This window comes from Theropithecus gelada, chromosome 7b, assembly GCF_003255815.1.
Source record: "Theropithecus gelada isolate Dixy chromosome 7b, Tgel_1.0, whole genome shotgun sequence".
NCBI lineage: Eukaryota > Metazoa > Chordata > Mammalia > Primates > Cercopithecidae > Theropithecus > Theropithecus gelada.
The window spans coordinates 22756643-22776652 of NC_037675.1; the positions used below are offsets into that span (position 1 = coordinate 22756643).

At 44.3% G+C, this 20010-nt stretch overlaps 1 protein-coding gene across 1 annotated transcript; it reads right to left on the reverse strand.

Moving 5' to 3' along the window:
• Positions 1 to 1125: 1125 nt before the first annotated feature.
• On the reverse strand, positions 1126 to 15755 carry METTL3 (methyltransferase like 3). Its single transcript, XM_025393054.1, has 11 exons — positions 15510 to 15755; positions 7315 to 7532; positions 6824 to 7228; positions 5043 to 5218; positions 4217 to 4433; positions 3803 to 3990; positions 3069 to 3107; positions 2798 to 2906; positions 2612 to 2677; positions 2331 to 2443; positions 1126 to 1357 (listed from the first exon to the last, which is right to left on the reverse strand). The coding sequence occupies exons 1-11, from the start codon at positions 15607 to 15609 to the stop codon at positions 1246 to 1248; spliced, it is 1743 nt and encodes a 580-aa protein (XP_025248839.1). The 5' UTR covers positions 15610 to 15755; the 3' UTR covers positions 1126 to 1245.
• Positions 15756 to 20010: the final 4255 nt, after the last annotated feature.

The window sequence follows — 20010 nt, forward strand, 5'->3', positions numbered from 1 at the left end:
TAAAGGTTCCCTCTTAAAAAAATATGTTATTCCCCATTATCACATCAATACACTGCTTTGAGAACAAAACTTTTCAACACAGGCACACTGGGCCACATGGAAAATGACATCACCCAGGAGTTTATTTCTCTCTATATATGTATTATTTCTGCAGTTACCATCCTTATCTGAGTTATCACAATTCATGAATCTAAGAGGCAAAACTACATTGTTAGTAAGAGGTTTTACCAAAGTCTAAAGTTGTATTCACTTGTGTTTGATGAAATATCTTCAAAAGACCATAGATCTATCATTATTTCTTGGACATAATCTAAAGAAAAACAGATTAGAAAAGCCACCTAGTTGTAACAGCATAAGCAGAAGTTTACAGCACGATAGTCCAAGTAGTGATAACTTTAAATAAAACTCAAATTTTTACTGTCTGTAAAACAGGAAACGCTGTCCTAGAGAACCTCCTCCTCAACCAACCATGTACGTAGTTTTATCCTATGCATTCCTGTTTTCTGTGGGGGTTTTTTTGTTTTGTTTTGTTTTTTGAGACAGCCTCACTCTGTCACCCGGGCTGGAGTGCAGTGGTACGATCTCAGCTCACTGAACCTCTGCCTCCCAGGTTCAAGCAATTCTCCTGCATCAGCCTCCCAAGTAGCTGGGATTACAGGCGCCTGCCACTACGCCCAGCTGATTTTTTGTATTTTTAGTAGAGACAGGTTTCACCGTGTTGGCCAGGCTGGTCTTGAACTCCTGACTTTGTGGTCCGCCCACCTCGGCTTCCCAAAGTGCTGGGATTACAGGTGTGAGCCTCTGCAACCAGCCTGCATTCCTGTTTTTTTAATGATTTTGGAGGGTGGGGGTAGAGATGGGGTCTCACTATTTTGCCCAGGCTAGTCTTGAACTCCTGGGCTACAGTTACCCTCCTACCTTGGCTTCCCAAAGTGCTGGGATTACAGGTGTGAGCTACTGTGCCTAGCCTATAATCATTTTAATGTTTCCCATGCACTCATTTAGTTTGAACCCTCACAGCAACCCAATGAGGTAATACTCCCATTTCACATATAAGAAATACTGAGAGATGAGTTGCACAAGATTACACCCTGTTAAGTGGCAGAGCCAGAATGGACTTCAGAATCCCAACTACAATACAAATGTTTATTTAAATAAAGAAGAAAGCTATTGTACAAATATCACTCTTCAGGTTTAGTTTATAGAGCCATGGCTATGGATTCTTAGCTCTGTAAGGAAGTACTTCTATAAATTCTTAGGTTTAGAGATGATACCATCTGGGTACCTTTGCTTGAACCGTGCAACCACATCTGGGTCTAGCAGGTGGATCCCATCCAGTTGGTTTCCAAGGGTGATCCTGAAACGGGAAGAGGAGGAGGAAACCAGAAATCCTGGAATTAGAGGGTTTAATAGTGTTAAAAAATGCATACCAAATGAAGACTGCCTATCATCATATTAAATATGCCAATTCTTCTAAAAAGAACTTAACATTAGAATAGTATATGGCAGAATGACTAGTTCAGAATTGGCATAGATTCTGGTGTTAAAATAGACTGGATCTGTATTATCTGAGGGTTAGTAACTAAGGCTTAGCCAGGCCTGCTTCACAGAGTTGCTGCTACCAGGGAGTACTCTTTGGATAAGCAAAATGCTAGCAGCATGTGTTTTTTTTTTTTTTTTTTTTGAGACGGAGTCTTGCTCTGTCGCCCAGGCTGGAGTGCAGTAGCGTGATCTCGGCTCACTGCAAGCTCCGCCCCCCCGGGTTCACGCCATTCTCCTGCCTCAGCCTCCCGAGTAGCTGGGACTACAGGCACCCGCCACCTCGCCCCGCTAATTTTCTTGTATTTTTAGTAGAGACGGGGTTTCACCGTGTTAGCCAGGATGGTCTCGATCTCCTGACCTCGTGATCCGCCCGTCTCGGCCTCCCAAAGTGCTGGGATTACAGGCTTAAGCCACCGCGCCCGGCCAGCAGCATGTGTTTTAAGCTCTATTAAAGGGGTGAAAGATGTAATTATTGACAGATTAAATAGATAACTTGATAACCACCAGGGGGCAGATTCAATACATCACAGAATGGCTGAGGAAGATCCTTAGGTTGTGAAGAGAACAGAAACCCTAGGGAGCAGTGCTTTGGGTCCTAGAACCTGTTGAGTTTCTAATGAATATTTGTAGAATCTCATAAAACAGTTTAAATACAAGCTTAAGTGGCTTATGAATCCTCTGAAGCTCATTTATGGACTAGTGGAATACAGTGTGAAGCTCTACTAAGTTATGTCCTTAATCATAAGTAATAGCCCCTTGAGGACTAGCCTGTTCTCTGGTCACCTTACCAGTTGGGTTGCACATTGTGTGGTCGTCCAAATAACTCAATCTTGCGAGTGCCGGGAGATAGTCTTTCAATCATGCCATAGATTTCATCGGGTTTATGACTGGTGGAACGAACCTAGGAAATAAAAAGTAGCTGCTTTTTAAGTTACACAAGATTGCAATTCTAGCCCCTTGTATTACGTTTATGATCTAAATGAGAAAAATCTGGGATGAGAATACACCCAACATGAATAACTGATACCAATGGAAATGTGGAAGCTTTGGACGCCTGGGAAGCACATACCTCAGCTACGATCACATCACAATCCAGACCCTGGTTGAAGCCTTGGGGATTTCCTTTGACACCAACCTGCTCACCACAGATAACAGATTACCTTATGAAACCACCTTTTGAACTTTTTCTCAGTAAGAAATCAAATGATTCTTCTTTTGTGCTCCACCTATTGAATTGGGCCCCACTGCTGCTCACCAAGCAGTGTTCCTTCCCATGGTTCAACCAGTGACCTGTACGGCCTGTCCGAATGATGCGTTGCAGTTGATTTGTCTTCACCCAAATAATTTCATCTACCCGTTCATACCTGTGGGGCATAAAAAAAGAACTAGAGTTTTAGCCAAACGTACAGTGTAGGGGTAGTACCATTTATAGAAGCAAGGAATCACAGAATACTCTGAGAGAAGAAAACATGTATCTCACTATAACAGTATTACCCTCAAAAGAAAGCAACACAACCACTACTTACCCCCAGAGGTTTAGACATTCTCTCCCCAACTCCATGGCCCTAGGAAGAAATGAGTTAAACTATTTGTATGCCCTTATTTTTTTTCCTTCAAAATATATGATGTGTTAAAAACACCATAAACACCTTTTCAGTAGACATTCAGTGAACATTTACATGCACAACACCAAAAGCAGCATGGTGGATCTAAGAATGAAAAGATAAAACAGTATTCTCAACAACCTTACCTTTCTCAAAGAACAAATGTAAAGTTACATATATATTCAGGGTATAATTTGCATTGTAAATGGGCATTAGGACTCACTAGAAAAAAAGACTGGCTGGGTGTGGTGGCTCACGCCTGTAATCCCAGCACTTTGGGAGCCCAAGGTGAGTGGATCACAAGGTCAGGAGATAGAGACCATCCTGGCTAACACGGTGAAACCCAGTTTCTACTAAAAATACAAAAAGAAAAAATTAGCTGGGCATGGTGGCACGTGCCTGTAATCCCAGCTACTCAGGAGACTGAGGCAGGAGAATTGCTTGAACCCGGGAGGCCAAGGTTGCAGTGAGCTGAGATCACACCACTGCACTCCAGCCTGGGCAACAGAGTGAGAATGTCCCCCAGAAAAAAAGAAAAAAAGACTAAACCAGTCATACATTTAATAGCAGGGCTACGAAAACCCAGGATTTTATCTCCCACTCAGTATTCACTCTGTACTGTATCTGTCCATACCTACATAACGGAATTGCATTACCTGCCTGTGACCCAGAGGAAGAGAAAGCCATCATCCTGTAGTACGGGTATGTTGAGCCTGCGCATCTCATCATCTGTCAGGGTCCCATAGGGCAGCTCCATGTGAATATCCCAGGGTGGGTCAGCCATCACAACTGCAAACTTGCCCAATATACTGACGTCCAGGTAGCGGATATCACAACAGATCCACTGCATAAAGTGGTATTTGGTCATCTTCCCTACTTTAACTCTCAGATTCATGGCCCGAGTCCCTCTTTTCCATTTGATTTTTCCTATTCCCTTACAAGCTTATCTATCCCCCTCCATTCCCAATAAGCAAAACAAGATTGCTGAATTATGCTCTGCTTTCTTAACGTGTATGGCTGCCCTACTCAAAATCTGTAAGTTGAGACGAGTTTTCTGAGCAGACAGGTACCTGAGGTGGGAAGAGTCGGTCTGCACTGGAATCACCTCCGACACTCTGTGTAAGAGCAAGCTCCTGGCTTGGCGTGTGGTCTTTGCTGCCAGGGGCCTCAGAATCCATGCAAGCATCAATTTCATAGTGAACATACTTGCAGGTATCCATGTGGAAACATGTATTAAGGAAAGAGCAGTCACCTAAAGACTCATCAGTGTGTTTATTGATAATTCGTCTGGGAAAATAAAAAGGGAGAATCAAGATTGTGCTCCAGACGTAGATCCAACAGTTAAAATTCCAAATGATTTCAAAATGTCTCCTATTTTATTACCCTCCCCTAATTCTATTGTTAGAGCTTTCTCCAAGAGTTTTAAGGGAGGCAGGTAGCATGGAAATCCATAATTCATACTACAGAACAATTGTAATTCATCTCTCAGTAAAGACTGGGTTTCCTATTTTACCACTGGAAGGCAAGCAGTGCAGGAGACTTAGTTGGTTAGAACAGAATAAAACACTGACCTAAGAGTTCAGGTTCCTTTTCTCCTAAGATTATCCTGCTTTCAGAGTACTGTAACTTTCACTGTGGCTGAGAGACAGACATACCTTGTTATTCTAAGGAGGGAGCTTTTTCTTTTTTTAAAAAAAAAAAAAGGTATTTGGGAGTACAGCCTGTATTCTTCCCACACAATGTACTTCTGAAAGTATACCTTCAGGGTCTGGAGGACTTACACAAACCATAAACTAAGTAAGATTACAGACAGAACCCCAATGACTGGAAAGAATATGCTGAAAAGGAATGGCTGCTTCTGACAAACCCATCCCACCTCATTCCCTTCCAAGAGACCTGAAGTGCAGCTTGCGACAGGGTCGATCAGCATCACTGGCTTTCATGCACTCCTCCTTGGTTCCATAGTCACAGAATTCTTGCACTTGGGCCCGACCTCGAGAGCGAAATTTTTCAACAATGGATTGTTCCTTGGCTGTTGTAGTATTTAATAGCTCTAGGATCTCCTGACTGACCTGTGACAGAAGTAGCCTTGGACTTAAAATGTCTTGTAGATCAAACTGGCTCTTAGACCAACTCTGCAAGTTCTTTTTGACATTAATGTCTTACAAGAGATAAATCAGTTTTTTTTTTTTTTTTTTTTTTTTAAAGAGATGGGATCTTGCTGTCACCCAGGCCAGAGTGCAGTGGTGTAATCATAACTCACTGTTTATCCCACTGAACTCTCAGGCTCAAGTGATCCTCCCAGCTCAGCCTTCAATTGTAGCTGGGAATACAGGTGCAAGACACCATGCCAGCTAATGTTTTAATTACTTTACTTTTTGTGGGGATAGGGTCTCACTATTTTGCCCAGGCTGGTCTTGAACACCTCGCCTCAGGTGATCCTCCCACCTCGGCCTCCCAAAGTGTTGAGATTACAGGAATGAGCCATTGTGCCTAGCCCTAAATTAGCTAACTTAATATTGGAAAATTGGAGCCTTCAGATAAGAGATTTGTTAGGGGTTCAGTCCTTCCTCACAAATATGCATTTGGGATGAAATTAAAATGGAAGAGGCTTGGTTCCTACTGCTAAGCATTATATTAACGTCCCCTCCCCAGGAAGGCATTCCTTCTACAAAAAAAACATATTTACTGGGTGCTGAACTAAAAAGTATAGTGCTAAACACTTTACTTTTTAGCTCAGAGTCTATTCAATTCTATAAGGCAGGATATGCTGGTATTATCTTCACATTACAGATGAAAAGACTAAGGCTCAAGAGAAGTTAATTAATTTGTTCAAACTTACGCACTAGAAGTACCAAACAGATAAGAACTCATGTCAGGCCAATACTTATACTCAGAACCAATTCACATTATTTAGTCAATTTCTATAACTGGTCTAGTATTCCTCTCCAGAAATACAGGGAGAAATATCTCCCTATATTTCTTTTTTTTTTTTTTTGAGACGGAGTCTCGCTCTGCCGCCCAGGCTGGAGTGCAGTGGCCGGATCTCAGCTCACTGCAAGCTCCGCCTCCCGGATTCACGCCATTCTCCTGCCTCAGCCTCCCGAGTAGTTGGGACTACAGGCGCCCGCCACCGCGCCCGGCTAGTTTTTTGTATTTTTTAGTAGAGACGGGGTTTCACCGTGTTAGCCAGGATGGTCTCGATCTCCTGACCTCGTGATCCGCCCGTCTCGGCCTCCCAAAGTGCTGGGATTACAGGCTTGAGCCACCGCGCCCGGCCCCTATATTTCTATATATTTGGATTCCTCTTCTCTTGATCCAATTCTTTCAGATTCAATGACAGATTATCTAAATCAGAATTTGTCGACACTGGCATTATTGACACTTTGGGACAGACAACTGTTTGTTGTGGGGGTTTGTCCTACTATGCACTGTAGGATGTTTAACAACCATGGCCTCTACCCACTAGATGCCAATAGCACTCCCCCATGTGTGATAATAAAAATGTCTCCACATTACCAGATCCCCTGGGAGTTGGGCAGTAGGGAATCATCCCCGGTTGAGAACCACTGTAAACCCTCAATTCTAAAAACAGTTCCTTGCCCTAGGGGTAAATCCCTGTCAAACAAAGCTATAATTAAGAGCATATTGTGAGAGTATTTTCACATGACCCCTACCTTCTTGCTCTGTTGTTCCTTGGTGGACTGTTGGTTCAGAAGGCTCTCTATCTCCAGATCAACATCTGAGGCAGCATGTTTCCTTGATTTCTTGGCTGGCTCCTTTGCTGGTTCTGATGCTGAAGAGCTCAGACCAGAGGCTAATGAACTGGCAAAGGCAGCTACTGTAGTTGAGTCCTGTTCTGCACGCCGCTTCTGCCCTGTGACAGTCCCTGCTACCTCCCCGGGGCCCTTCTTTTCTGCCACAGCACCCATCATGGCAGAGAGCTTGGAATGGTCAGCATAGGTCACAAGAGTAGGATGTGCATCGTCTTGTAGGAGACCTCGCTTTACCTCAATCAACTCCTGAGCTGCAAACTTCTGCAGGAGGCTTTCTACCCCATCTTGAGTGGCAGGAGCATCTGGCTAGAGAAGAAGGGGAGGTAGGGGCAATAAGACACTGACCAGGAACTGAAAATAAGTTGTAAATCCTAACTCTGTCAGGTCATTACCGTGGAGATGGCAAGACAGATGGACACAGCATCAGTGGGCAATGTTAAGGCCAGATCAGAGAGGTGGTGTAGCAACTTCTTCTCTAACTCAGGATCTGTAGCTAATTCAGGAACTGCTGAAGCTGTGCTGGGCTTAGGGCCACCAGAGGTGGGTGCAGTAGGCACTGGGCTGTCACTACGGAAGGTTGGAGACAATGCTGCCTCTGGATTCCGTAGATCTAAGAATGAAGAGAAGTAAAAATGAAAAAAGGCAACCACTGTTGGTCTATATATTTCTGAGAAGTCAAATTCTCTGGCATTCCCATACATAGATCTTTCATTTTGTGCAGGAAATTCTCTGACCAACTTTAGCACTAGATTACCTATCCTCAATCATACTAAAGCATTAACTGTTTTGTCAATACTGGATTTTCTATCTAACTTTTCTCTATTGGGTGAGTAATGTTTTCCTAATTCCCTATCCTTGTTGTGCTACAAAGAAAGTAAATTAGCAGCATGATAGATTTAAATATCCCTACCACCTTTCTATCAACCTACATTTTAATAAAGGCCAGGAATATACTCAACAACCTAGGCTGGGATCCAATATTCTTTTTGAGGCATGTAGTGTGAATTTTAATGAATTCAGGCCATTGATCAACAAAGTGTACAAAATGACAATGTTGGGGGCCAACAGTGTTACCTGTAACACTCACAATCACAAAAATCTTAACACTTTGCTGAAGCCTTGGTTACTAAATGGTATTTCCTGACTATATTGTTATCATCTATTACTTCACAAGCTGGGTGGCCATCATAACCTTAATAAGATTTGAGAAACTAAAATTAGGACAAAATGTTACCTTCGAGAAAGCCTAATATCTGTGGTTATTTAATTAAAATATAGATGAAATATTAAACTCCTAGTACCTGAACTGAAATTGCTAAATAAAATAAGTAGGCCATTAGTTTACATTTAGAAATATTTTGTTTACTTAAATATTTCTACTCTGGCAAGGCACTGTGGCTCACACCTGTAATCCCAGCACTCTGGGAGGCTGAGGTGGGCGGATCACTTGAGGTGAGGATTTCGAGACCAGCCTGGCCAACATAGTGAAACCCCGTCTCTACTAAAATACAAAAAAAAAAAAAAAATTAGCTGGGGGTGGTGGCGCAAGCCTATAATCCCAGCTACTCAGGAGGCTGAGGCAGGAGAATTGCTTGAACCCAGGAGGCGGAGGCTACAGTGAGCCAAGTTCATGCCACTGCACTCCAGATGGGGCGACAGAGCAAGACTCTGTCTCAAAGAATATAAATAAATAAATAATTCATTAATTTGAAAATTTTCCACTCTAATGGAAACTGAATTTATTAAAATCTGACTCAGGGCTTGGTGTGGTGCCTTGTATCTGTAATCCCAGCACTCTGACAGGCCACGGTGGGAGGATCACTTGAGCCCAGGAGTTCCAGACCAGCCAGGGGAACATGGTGAAACCCAGTGTCTCTACAGAAAATTTTTTTTTAAATTAGCCACACATGGTGGCCTGTGCCTATAGTCCCAGCAGGCTGAGGTGGGAGGATTCCACTCTCACCCATTTCTTCTTTCATTTTCAGTTTCTCCAGTTAGTAAGTGAATTTAGATGTTCTCTAAGTAATTAAGAAGTGAGAAAATTTTTAAGTGAGAAATCTATAAAAAGAACCATGTTAGGCTGGGCACGGTAGCTCATGCCGGTAATCCCAGCACTTTGGGAGGCCGAAGCGGGTGGATCACGAGTTCAGGATTTCAAGACCAGCCTGGCCAACATGATGAAACCCTGTCTCTACTAAAAATACAAAAAAAATTAGCTGGGCGTGATGGCAGATGCCTGTAATCCTAGCTACTCAGGAGGCTGAGGCAGGGAATTGCTTGAACCCAGGAGGCAGAGGCTGCAGTGAGCCGAGATTGCGCCACTGCACTCCAGCCTGGGTAAGAGAGGCAGACTCTATCTCAAAAAAAAAGAAAAAAAGAACCACGTTAACATAAATATTTAAGTACCTATGACTTGATATTGACTTTTCTCATTGGTAATTTGACTGCTTTAATACTGCTCATTCCAATATCTGGTGATATAATTTTGGTTATGAATCCTTGTATTAATAACACCTCCTGGGAGGTTTTCTTCCCCCCACATTACATTCAGAATATTAGAGCTGAAAATACCTCTTTTAAGGTTATTGGGAAGAGGGAGCTTTTGTTTAATATGATGGATAAAACTTAACTGCTGATTAATACAATTGTTATTCACGTGAAATTCTGTAAACTTTTCACGTGCAAAGTTTTGTATGTATACAGACATTTGGGGAAAAGTTTTATCATCCCTAAAACCAGTTACTGTCCAGAAAATGATTCCAAATCCCTGGGTTCCAAATCCTTCATAAGGTATTCATTCATTTATTTATTCAACACATTTACTCAATGCCTCTGCTCTGCTGCAACTACACTGACACTCTGCTTCTAATCTAACGAAAATAATGTGTTGGGTTCAGCAAAATAATACATAATACTTGATTTACCCTTTAATTAAGAGGACCACTGAAATTAATATGGTCAGATTACTAATTTGCTGAATCCTTAAACATGTCAACATTTATATGCACATCTTCAATCTCGTGAAATATACTGGAGAAGTTCACATATTTACTATGTGCTAAACCTGGCCAAATCTAGTTTGTTTCAATTAAAGATATTTTTTAAGTAATTTTTTTTTAAAAAAAGATATACTTTACCAACATGAGATATCACACCCATTGGGATGGCGCTTCCTCAAAATCAAAAATAGAATTACGATACAATCCAGCAATTCCACTTTTCGGTATACGCCAAAAAGAATTAAAGCAGGGTCTCAAAGAGATACTCATACACCCAGGTTCATAGCAGCATTATTTACGATAGCCAAAAGGTGGAAGTAACCCAAACGCCCACCCATGGATGAACGAACAAAATGTGTCATATACATACAGTGGAATATTATTTATCCTTAAAAAGGAAGGAGGCCAGGCATGGAGACTTATGCCTATAATCCCAGCACTTTGGGAGGCTGAGGAGGGAGGATCACTTGAGCCCAAGAGTCCAAGACCAACCTAAGCAACCTAAAAAACCTGTTGGGTGTTTTCCCCAAAAAATACAAAAAATTAGCTGGGCAAGGTTGTATGTGCCTGTAGTACATACAACAGGCACCTGCCACCAAACCTAGCTAATTTTTGTATTTTTAGTAAAGACAGGGTTTCACCATGTTGGCCAGGCTGGTCTTGAACTCCTGACCTCAGGTGATCCACCCGCCTTAGCCTTCCAAAGGCTGTGGACACCTGTAATCATAGCTACTCGGGAGGCTGAGGCAGGAGAACTGCTTGAACCCAGGAGGTAGACATTGCAGTGAGCTGAGATAGCACCACTGCACTCCAGCCTGGGCAACAAGAGCAAAACTCCATCTCAATAAATAAATAAATAAATAAATAAATAAATAAATGAATGAATGAATGATAAAAATGCCAATCTAACGAAGGTCTCCCAATATTTTGCCCACAGTATTTTCCACTATTAATGATATGGATACAAAAAAAAAAAAAAACTTACGATAGAGTATGTTTCACAAGGGTTTCCTAAGAATCCTAAAGCTCAACAAAATACATTCTTTGAAATAATCAAAATAACACAGAAAGAACAGTGACATTCTGGTTTAATTTGTGTGTTTCATCTTTACCTATTACCACAGTACCAAATGATGGGTCAGATCAAGCTCTGGGTCAGAAGACAAGATACATTTAATTACAACCCCAGAAATACTTTTATAAGAGTCTTAACTAGGCTGGGATTACGTCTGTAATCCCAGCATTTTGGGAGGCCAAGGTGGGAGGACAGATTGAGTCCAAGAGTCCAAGACCAGCCTGGGCAACATGGCAAGGCCCGGTTTCTACAAAAAAATTAAAATTAAAAATTACGCGTGCATGGCAGGGCACACCTGTGGTGCTAGCCACTCAGGAGGAGGCTGAGGCAGGAGGATCACTTGAGCCCTGAGGTCAAGACTGCAGTGAGCTGTGTTCATGTCACTGAACTCCAGCCTGGGTAACAGAATGAGATTCTTGTCTTACACACACACACACACAGAAAAAAGGGTCTTAGCTATATTATTAGCTAGATATACAAGTCAAGAGATACTCATATCTAAAAAAGAAAAAATAAACATAAAAAAGGATATTTACATGCAGGGAGAATACAGTCTTAGTGTCAAAAATATTAAACATGTTTAGCAAGGACCTGGATGAAAGTATCAAGGCTCTAGTAGTTAGGTCTGCATACAGCAAAAAGTTTGGCTAATACCAAAATGTAGCTAATATCATGGAAAAACGAAATGGCCAGGCACAGTGGCTCATGCCTGTAATCCCAGCACTTTGGGAGGCCGAGGCAAGCAGATCATGAGGTCAGGAGATCAAGAGCATCCTGGCTAACACGGTGAAACCCCGTTTCTACTAAAAATACAAAAAAATTAGCTACGTGTGGTGGCATGCACCTGTAGTCCCAGCTACTCGGGGGGCTGAGGCAGGAGAATCGTGCCATTGCACTCCAGCTTGGGCAACAAGAGCAAAACTCCGCCTCAAAAAAAAAAAAAAAACCAACAAAAAAGAAAAATGAAATGAAGCTTAAAATGACCAAGAACAATTAGAATCATTCATTGAAAGAGTATGAATTTAGAAATGGAAAAGTATAAAGAAGTACGATGCCCGGCACAGTGGCTCACACCTGTAATCCCAGCACTTTGGGAAACCGAGGCGGGCAGATCACCTGAGGTCCAGAGTTCGAGACCAGCCTGACCAACATGGAGAAACCCTGTCTCTACTAAAAATACAAAATTAGCCGGGAGTGGTGACACATTCCTGTAATCCCAGCTAGTCGGGAGGGTGAGGCAGGAGAATCGCTTGAACCTGGGAGGCGGAGGTTGCGGTGAGCAGAGATCGCACCATTGCACTCCAGCCTGGGAAACAAGAGCAAAAACTCCGTCTCAAAAAAAAGAAAAAAAATAAGTATGATGAGGAACAATTAAAACCAAGAAACAACCACCACCACCACAGACAGAGGATGGTCTGTTACAAAAACGACAGAAACGTGAACACAAAGTAATCAATGATGTAGTACACCAATATAGTGGCTTTTTAAAAGTTAATTTTGTAGGCCAGGCATGGTGGCTCATCACGCCTGTAATCCCAGCACTTTGGGAGGCCAAGGCGAGTGGACTGCTTTAGCTCAGGAGTTCAGAGACCAGCCCGGGCAACATGGTGAAACCTCGTCTACCAAAAATACAAAAATTAGCTGAGCATGGTAGCACACGCCTGTGGCCCCAGCTACTTGAGAGGTTGAAGTGGGAGGATCGCTGGAGCCTGGGAAGTCAAGGCAGCGGTGAGCCATGATCATGCCACAGCACTCCAGCCTGGGTGACAGAGGGAGACTGTCTCTAACTAACTAACTAAATAATTTTGCAGATCACTCTGTTGAAACAAACAATTACCTGATCCTCAGGTCCCCTTTTGCAACTGCCATTACTGAAAGGGAAAAGATTCCACAAGAAAATTAAATAGCCTGGATATGGTGGCTCTCACCTGTAATTCAAACACTTTGGGAGGTGTAGGCAAGAGGACAGCTTGAGCCCAGGTGTTCAAGACAAATTTGGGCAACATAATGAGACCTTATCGCTACTAAAAATTTTAAAATTAGCCAGGCATGGTGGCATGCACCTGTAGTCCTAGCTACTCACAGGATGAGCTGGGAGGACTGCTACACTCCAGCCTGGGCAACGATGAGAGATCCTAACTCAAAAACAAAAGCAAAAAAAGTCGCTGGCATCATTTATGCACATTTTTAAAAAGTTTCAAAATAGGGCCGGGCACGGTGGCTCAAGCCTGTAATCCCAGCACTTTGGGAGGCCGAGACGGGTGGATCACGAGGTCAGGAGATCGAGACCATCCTGGCTAACACCGTGAAACCCCGTCTCTACTAAAAAATACAAAAAACTAGCTGGGCGAGGTGGCAGGCGCCTGTAGTCCCAGCTGCCCGGGAGGCTGAGGCAGGAGAATGGCGTAAACCTGGGAGGCGGAGCTTGCAGTGAGCTGAGATCCGGCCACTGCACTCCAGCCTGGGCGACAGAGCGAGACTCTGTCTCAAAAAAAAAAAAAGTTTCGCCGGGCGCGGTGGCTCAAGCCTGTAATCCCAGCACTTTGGGAGGCCGAGACGGGCGGATCACGAGGTCAGGAGATCGGGCGGATCACGAGGTCAGGAGATCGAGATCATCCTGGCTAACACCGTGAAACCCCGTCTCTACTAAAAAATACAAAAAACTAGCTGGGCGAGGTGGCAGGCGCCTGTAGTCCCAGCTACTCGGGAGGCTGAGGCAGGAGAATGGCGTAAACCTGGGAGGCGGAGCTTGCAGTGAGCTGAGATCCGGCCACTGCACTCCAGCCCGGGTGACAGAGCGAGACTCCGTCTCAAAAAAAAAAAGTTTCAAAACAGGATAGGGGAAACAAAACAGAACAAAACAAAACAAAAAATTGTATCTATAAATAAATCAATGAAGTTTCTAGAGCAAGGAGAAAAAAAAACTCTGCCTCTTAGGTAATTCAGGAACTACTCTGAGACTTAACTACTAATTATTGCCTGATCAAATAACTTGCACTTCTTACTTTACTATCCTCCCCTCTTACCTCTTTAATTATCTAGGTCCTATATAGCCATAAAGGCCAAATTCAAGTGCCAATTCCACTATGATGGCTTTGATGGCTTCACTACCTACACCAGCTCGTTACTTCTCTTCACTGTACAGACTGTAGATTCATTCGTTTGGTTTCATACATATATCCTATTATATTCCTTTTTGTAAGCATCTACCTTTGAATCCTATGGTTTTTGTTTTTTTTTTTTTTTTTTTTTTTGAGACGGAGTCTCGCTCTGTAGCCCAGGCTGGAGTGCAGTGGCCGGATCTCAGCTCACTGCAAGCTCCGCCTCCCGGGTTCATGCCATTCTCCGGCCTCAGCCTCCCGAGTAGCTGGGACTACAGGCGCCCGCCATCTCGCCCGGCTATTTTTTGTATTTCTTAGTAGAGACGGGGTTTCACTGTGTTCGCCAGGATGGTCTCGATCTCCTGACCTCGTGATCCGCCCATCTCGGCCTCCCAAAGTGCTGGGATTACAGGCTTGAGCCACCGCGCCCGGCCTGAATCCTATGGTTTTTAAAATTCTTGAGGACAGGGGCAATTTCTTACTTATTTTTGTCTAATTAGACCCATGAGCACTGTAGCTAAGAAAGGATAATTAATTAGGTGAGAGGATCCTGCCAGTGTATCTTCTATTTCTAGGGGCCAGAATATGAGCACATGAACCTAACATGATCTAGACAAGATTTAGAGATGGAGTTGAAGATACTGACAAATATTGGAACAATCTACCACAAGGGTGATATTGAGTCACTATTTTTGCAGAGCTTTGTTACTAGTTTGCCTTAAATAATTCAGAGTTTGTCCTGGGGGTAAGGAGTGGATAAGAGTGAACTTAACAATCTTTTAAATTTCCTTCAAGTTTTATGATCGCGACATAGGGGCAACAGGAGAGGAGAAAAAGTTTGGAAATCAAACACAAATATTTTCAGATTCCTGCTAGGTATGTAAATTGCTAAGACAATGCCGGCAGGGGTACTCATTCAAAAACACCGAGTGCCACTCTGTACGGGCCACCAAATTGGGCACTGTGGATATGAAGGTTCATTCCTTGCTTACTGTACCCACAGGTGCCAAAAAATGACCACTACAAAATAGTCGTTATAACTGAGGGAACAAAGCGCCATAGCAGCAACAAAAAGCGGTTCTTGCTGCTTCGTGGGATAGGGGGCTAAGAAGCCTCACAAAGGCGACGTCCTCGCAGTCTAAAGAGGAATGGGCAAGGAGGACGAGGGTGGGGCTCAAGCATCCGTCCGATAAAAGTGAGCAAGAAGAACCGAGGCCCAGGGTGAGGAGGAACGGCGAACTACTTGCAGAAGGGCGAAGGTCTGTGCTGCTGAAGGGGGAGACAGAGTACCAATGTACGAGGCTTTATAGAAACGGCCGTTTGGTAAAGGGCAGTGACTCTGGAGCTTTTTCTCTAGGGATCCCGCCCGTCCTCCCCAGTTGAGCCTCGGCCCCAGCAGCCCAGTGCCTCACCCAAATGCCCCGAGTCCTGCTTCCGCCTCCGCTGCAGTCTCTCCCGCAAAGAGTCCAGCTGCTTCTTGTGGGCCTGGATAGAGCTCCACGTGTCCGACATCCTAGTCTCCCAGCCCTGACGCCTCTCGAATAAGGCGCGGCGGACTAGCACCTCCCAGCACTCGCTCCAGGATATAACCAATTCTCTCGCGGGCACCCCGAAGGCTAACCGGAAAATGACCCCTAGAGATGAGCAAGACAGAAAAGTCATTTCCGGTGTCGCGCTTTCTTGGAAGCTATAAAGAGAGCCACGTTAGGTGTTGGCAGAGCGGCCAATATAGTCCTTATTACCAGCTCTTTCTTGCTTCCGGGCACAGTGAGGCTGTGGTTGCCATGTTGGTGACTGGCAGAGCGGCCATGTTGCTTATAGACGCGCATGCGGCCATGTTGAATATTCGGAGAGGAGTCCTGAGAGGTACCTACGTTAAAATAGCACTCATAGAGAGCAACACCGTATAGTACAGATTTTTTTTTTTTTCCCCCGAGACGGAGTTTCACTCTGTCACCCAGGCTGGAGTGCAATGGCGCGATCTCGGCTCACTGTAACCTCCAGCTCCCGGGTTCAAGCGATTTTCCTGCCTCAGTCTCCCGAATAGCTAGAATTACAGGCGCCCGCCACCAAGCCCGGCTAATTTTTTGCATTTTTAGTAGAGACGGGGTTTCACGCCAGGCTAGTCTCGAACTCCTGACCTCGTGATCCGCCCGCCTTGGCCTCCCAAAGTGCTGGGATTACAGGCGTGAGCCACCACGCCCGGCCATAGTGTACTTTATTATTTATTTGTATGAAAGTTTGAAACGGAGTCTTGCTGTGCTCCCAGGCTGGAGTGCAGTGGCGTGATCTCGGCTCACTGCAAGCTCCGCCTCCCGGGTTCACGCCATTCTCCTGCCTCAGCCTCCGGAGTAGCTGGGACTACAGGCGCCCGCCACCACGCCCGGCTAGTTTTTTGTATCTTTTAGTAGAGACGGGGTTTCATCGTGTTAGCCAGGATGGTCTCGATCGCCTGACCTCGTGATCCGCCCGTCTCGGCCTCCCAAAGTGCTGGGATTACAGGCTTGAGCCACCGCGCCCGGCCGTGAACAGATTTTTAAGATGAAGGATCACTAGTTCCTTTTGACAGTTTGGTACTAACATACCTGTTCCACTGAAGATGTTGTTGGTTTGTTTCCATGCGTTCATTTACAAAAAAATAAAAAACACAACGGTGGTCCCCAGTCTGAGGTGGGGAGGGAGCGGTGGTGGGTACGCGCATGCTTCTCTGTGTGGGCGAGGCGTGGGAAAGTGAGGAGGGCAGATGAAGGAAAGATACGAGACGTCTTCAAATACGTGATCTCTCTCTCAGGCTAAATTTACAAAGTACATGTAATCGATTAAAATCGGGTTCCGACACTAAGAGGACTTTGAGGTCCTGGTTGCGTTGTGTGTTTTGTTACGAGAGCTACTTGCATGAGTGTTCAGTTTGTGAAATGTAATTGAGCTGAACATTTTGGTATGTGCACTTTTCTGTATGTGTGGTAAACTTAAATAATACAAGGTTGTTGTTTTTGGGTTTTCCTACAATCTTTTTTTTCTTTTTTTTTTTTTTTTTTTTTTTGAGACGTAGTCTCGCTCTGTCGCCCAGGCTGGAGTGCAGTGGCACGATCTCCGCTCACTGCAAGCTCCACCGCCTCCCGGGTTAACGCCATTCTCCTGCCTCAGCCTCCCTAGAGGCTGGGACTACAGGCGCCCGCCACCACGCCCGGCTAATTTTTTTTGTATATTCAGTAGAGACGGGGTTTCACCGTGTTCGCCAGGATGGTCTCGATCTCCTGACCTCGTGATCCGCCCGCCTCGGCCTCCCAAAGTGCTGGGATTACAGGCGTGAGCCACCGCTCCCGGCCTTTTCTTTCTCTTTTTGACACATTTTCATTCTTTTTTTTTTTTTTTTTTTTTGAGATGGAGTCTCACTCTGTCACTCAGGCTGGAGTGCAATGGTGTGGTCTCAGCTCACTGCAACCTCCGCCTCCCGGGTTAAAGTGATTCTCCCGCCTCAGCCTCCGGAGTAGCTGGAATTACAGGTGCGTGCCACCACACCCGGGTAATTTTTGTATTTTTAGTAGAGACAGGGGTTTCACTTTGTTGGCCAGGCTGGTCTCGAACTCCTGACCTCGTGATCCGCCTACCTCAGCCTCCAAAGTGCTGGGATTACAGGCGTGAGCCATTGAGCCCGGCCTGACACAGAGTTTCATTCTTATCACCCAAGCTGGTGTGCAGTGGTGTGATCTCAGCTCACTCCGCCTCCCGGATTCTAGCTGCCTCAGCCTACCTAGTAGCAGGTATTACAGGCGCCCGCCACCATGCCCAGTTAACTTTGTATTTTTAGTAGAGATGGAGTTTCACCATGTTGGCCAGGCTGGTCTTGAACTCGTGACCTTAGGTCATCGGCCTGCCTTGAGTTTCCAACGTGCTGGGATTACAGGTGTGAGCCACCAGCTTGGCCTTTTTTTTTTTCCTTAATGGAGCTCCCTGAATGGAAACATTTCCAGAATCACTGACTTATCCAATGTCTACATGATGCCGTACACTGTGTCCAAAAAATACAAAAAAAAAAATAGTTTGACTGGCATGGCTCCTGTTTTCAAAGAGTTTATGATCTGGTAAAGGAGCTATGAGCCAGTTTATTAATACTGAACCATCTTACAGCATGAGGTAGCATGAGCATAGACTCTTTAAAAAACAAAACAAAAACAAAACAAAACAACAACAACAACAACAACAAAAAGTAATTTCAAAGAAGAGGAGAACTGCAAGTTTAATGACCCAGGAAGACATTGGAAAGAAGCTGGCATCAAGGTTCAGGCTTGAAGTGACCGCTAAGGTTTCAGTAGGTGAAGGTATAGGAGGGAAATCCAGGTCTAGAATATGATAAAGGCAAAGGTCTAGACTAGAGGTAGGAAAGCACGGTGTGTGTTATGTCAATCTGGATTAGTTCGCCAGAACATAAAGATTTGTATTTGGGAATATTGGGAGAAATTTTAGGTTCCCAAATTTGAGGCCAGATTGCAGAAGGTACATGGTACCTGAGTAAAGACTCGACAATTTATTCAGAATACAATAGGAAACAATTAAAAGTTTGTAAATAGAAATGTTTCAAAATTGATCTGCTGTTCTAGATAAATTGAGGTGAGGAGGAAGGAGATTTAGGAGAGGGGGAAGATGGTTAGTAGTCCATTGTAACTGTCTGATGAGAAGAACTTTAACTAAAAGCTGGTTATGAACAGTAAAGAAAAGGAAGGGGTGAATATGAAGGGAGCTATTGAAAGATTGTAATATGACTTTTATCCATTCAGTAAGGTTTTTTTTTGTTTTTTTTTTTTTTGAGACGGAGTCTCGCTCTGTCGCCCAGGCTGGAGTGCAGTGGCCGGATCTCCGCCACCTCGCCCGGCTAGTTTTTTGTATTTTTTAGTAGAGACGGGGTTTCACCGGGTTAGCCAGGATGGTCTCGATCTCCTGACCTCATGATCCGCCCGTCTCGGCCTCCCAAAGTGCTGGGATTACAGGCTTGAGCCACTGCACCCGACCCCTCCATTCAGTAAGTATTGAGTGACTACTATGTGTTAGATACTATGGAGATTTAGTAGTGATCAAAATACTCATTTCCATCTCATTTTCTGAACTTAATTTACTTTTAGGGAATTTACACTGTCTTTTGGGATGTGTAACTTTGTTTTTTTGTTTTTGTTTTATTAAGACAAGCCTCACTCTTTCACTGCTGGAGGGCAGTGGTGCAAAGAAGTAGCACAAGTACTTTTAGACTCCTCTTGACCAGTTTGCTGCTCAAAAGAAAGATACTGCTTTCTTGTCAGCCCAGCAGCCACAGAGGAGGAGGAGGAGGAGGAAGGAAAAATGCAGACAGACTTCTTCTAGTCAAAACAGAGTGTAAGCCTAATTTTGAGGAGATGGGTGCTGCATGCGTTACACTTCTGAACTTTTCCTCATATCTGCTGTGGTAGATTGCTTCCAGAGTTGGCCACAACAATGCCTCCCACCCACTTGCCCTCAGGCAGTGTGACTTTGCCCACTTTCAATCAGTAAGTAAAGCTTATTCCCCCTCCTCTTGAATCTGAGCTAGGCTTCTGACTAGCTTTCACCTAAAGAATGTGGCAGAAGTGATATTCCCTGAGTTCTAGACCTTAAGAGGTCTGGACCTTAAGAGGCATTACAGCTTCCGGGGTTTGGTTTGGTTTTGTTTCTAATTTTTGAGAGAGAGTCCCTGAGTCTGTTCCATCTAAACACTGTTGAAGCAAGACACAGATCTGAGGGACCTCCAGATGTGCTGCCACAGCTTCTGTTTCTGCCCTCTTGGAACCCTGGGCCTTCATGGAAGTCCAGTTACCCTGATAGACCATTTGAAAAGAGAGACCCTGTAGGATGAAGGATGGTAAGGAGAGAGGGTTCAGCATTACAGTCAGCCATCCAAGTAGC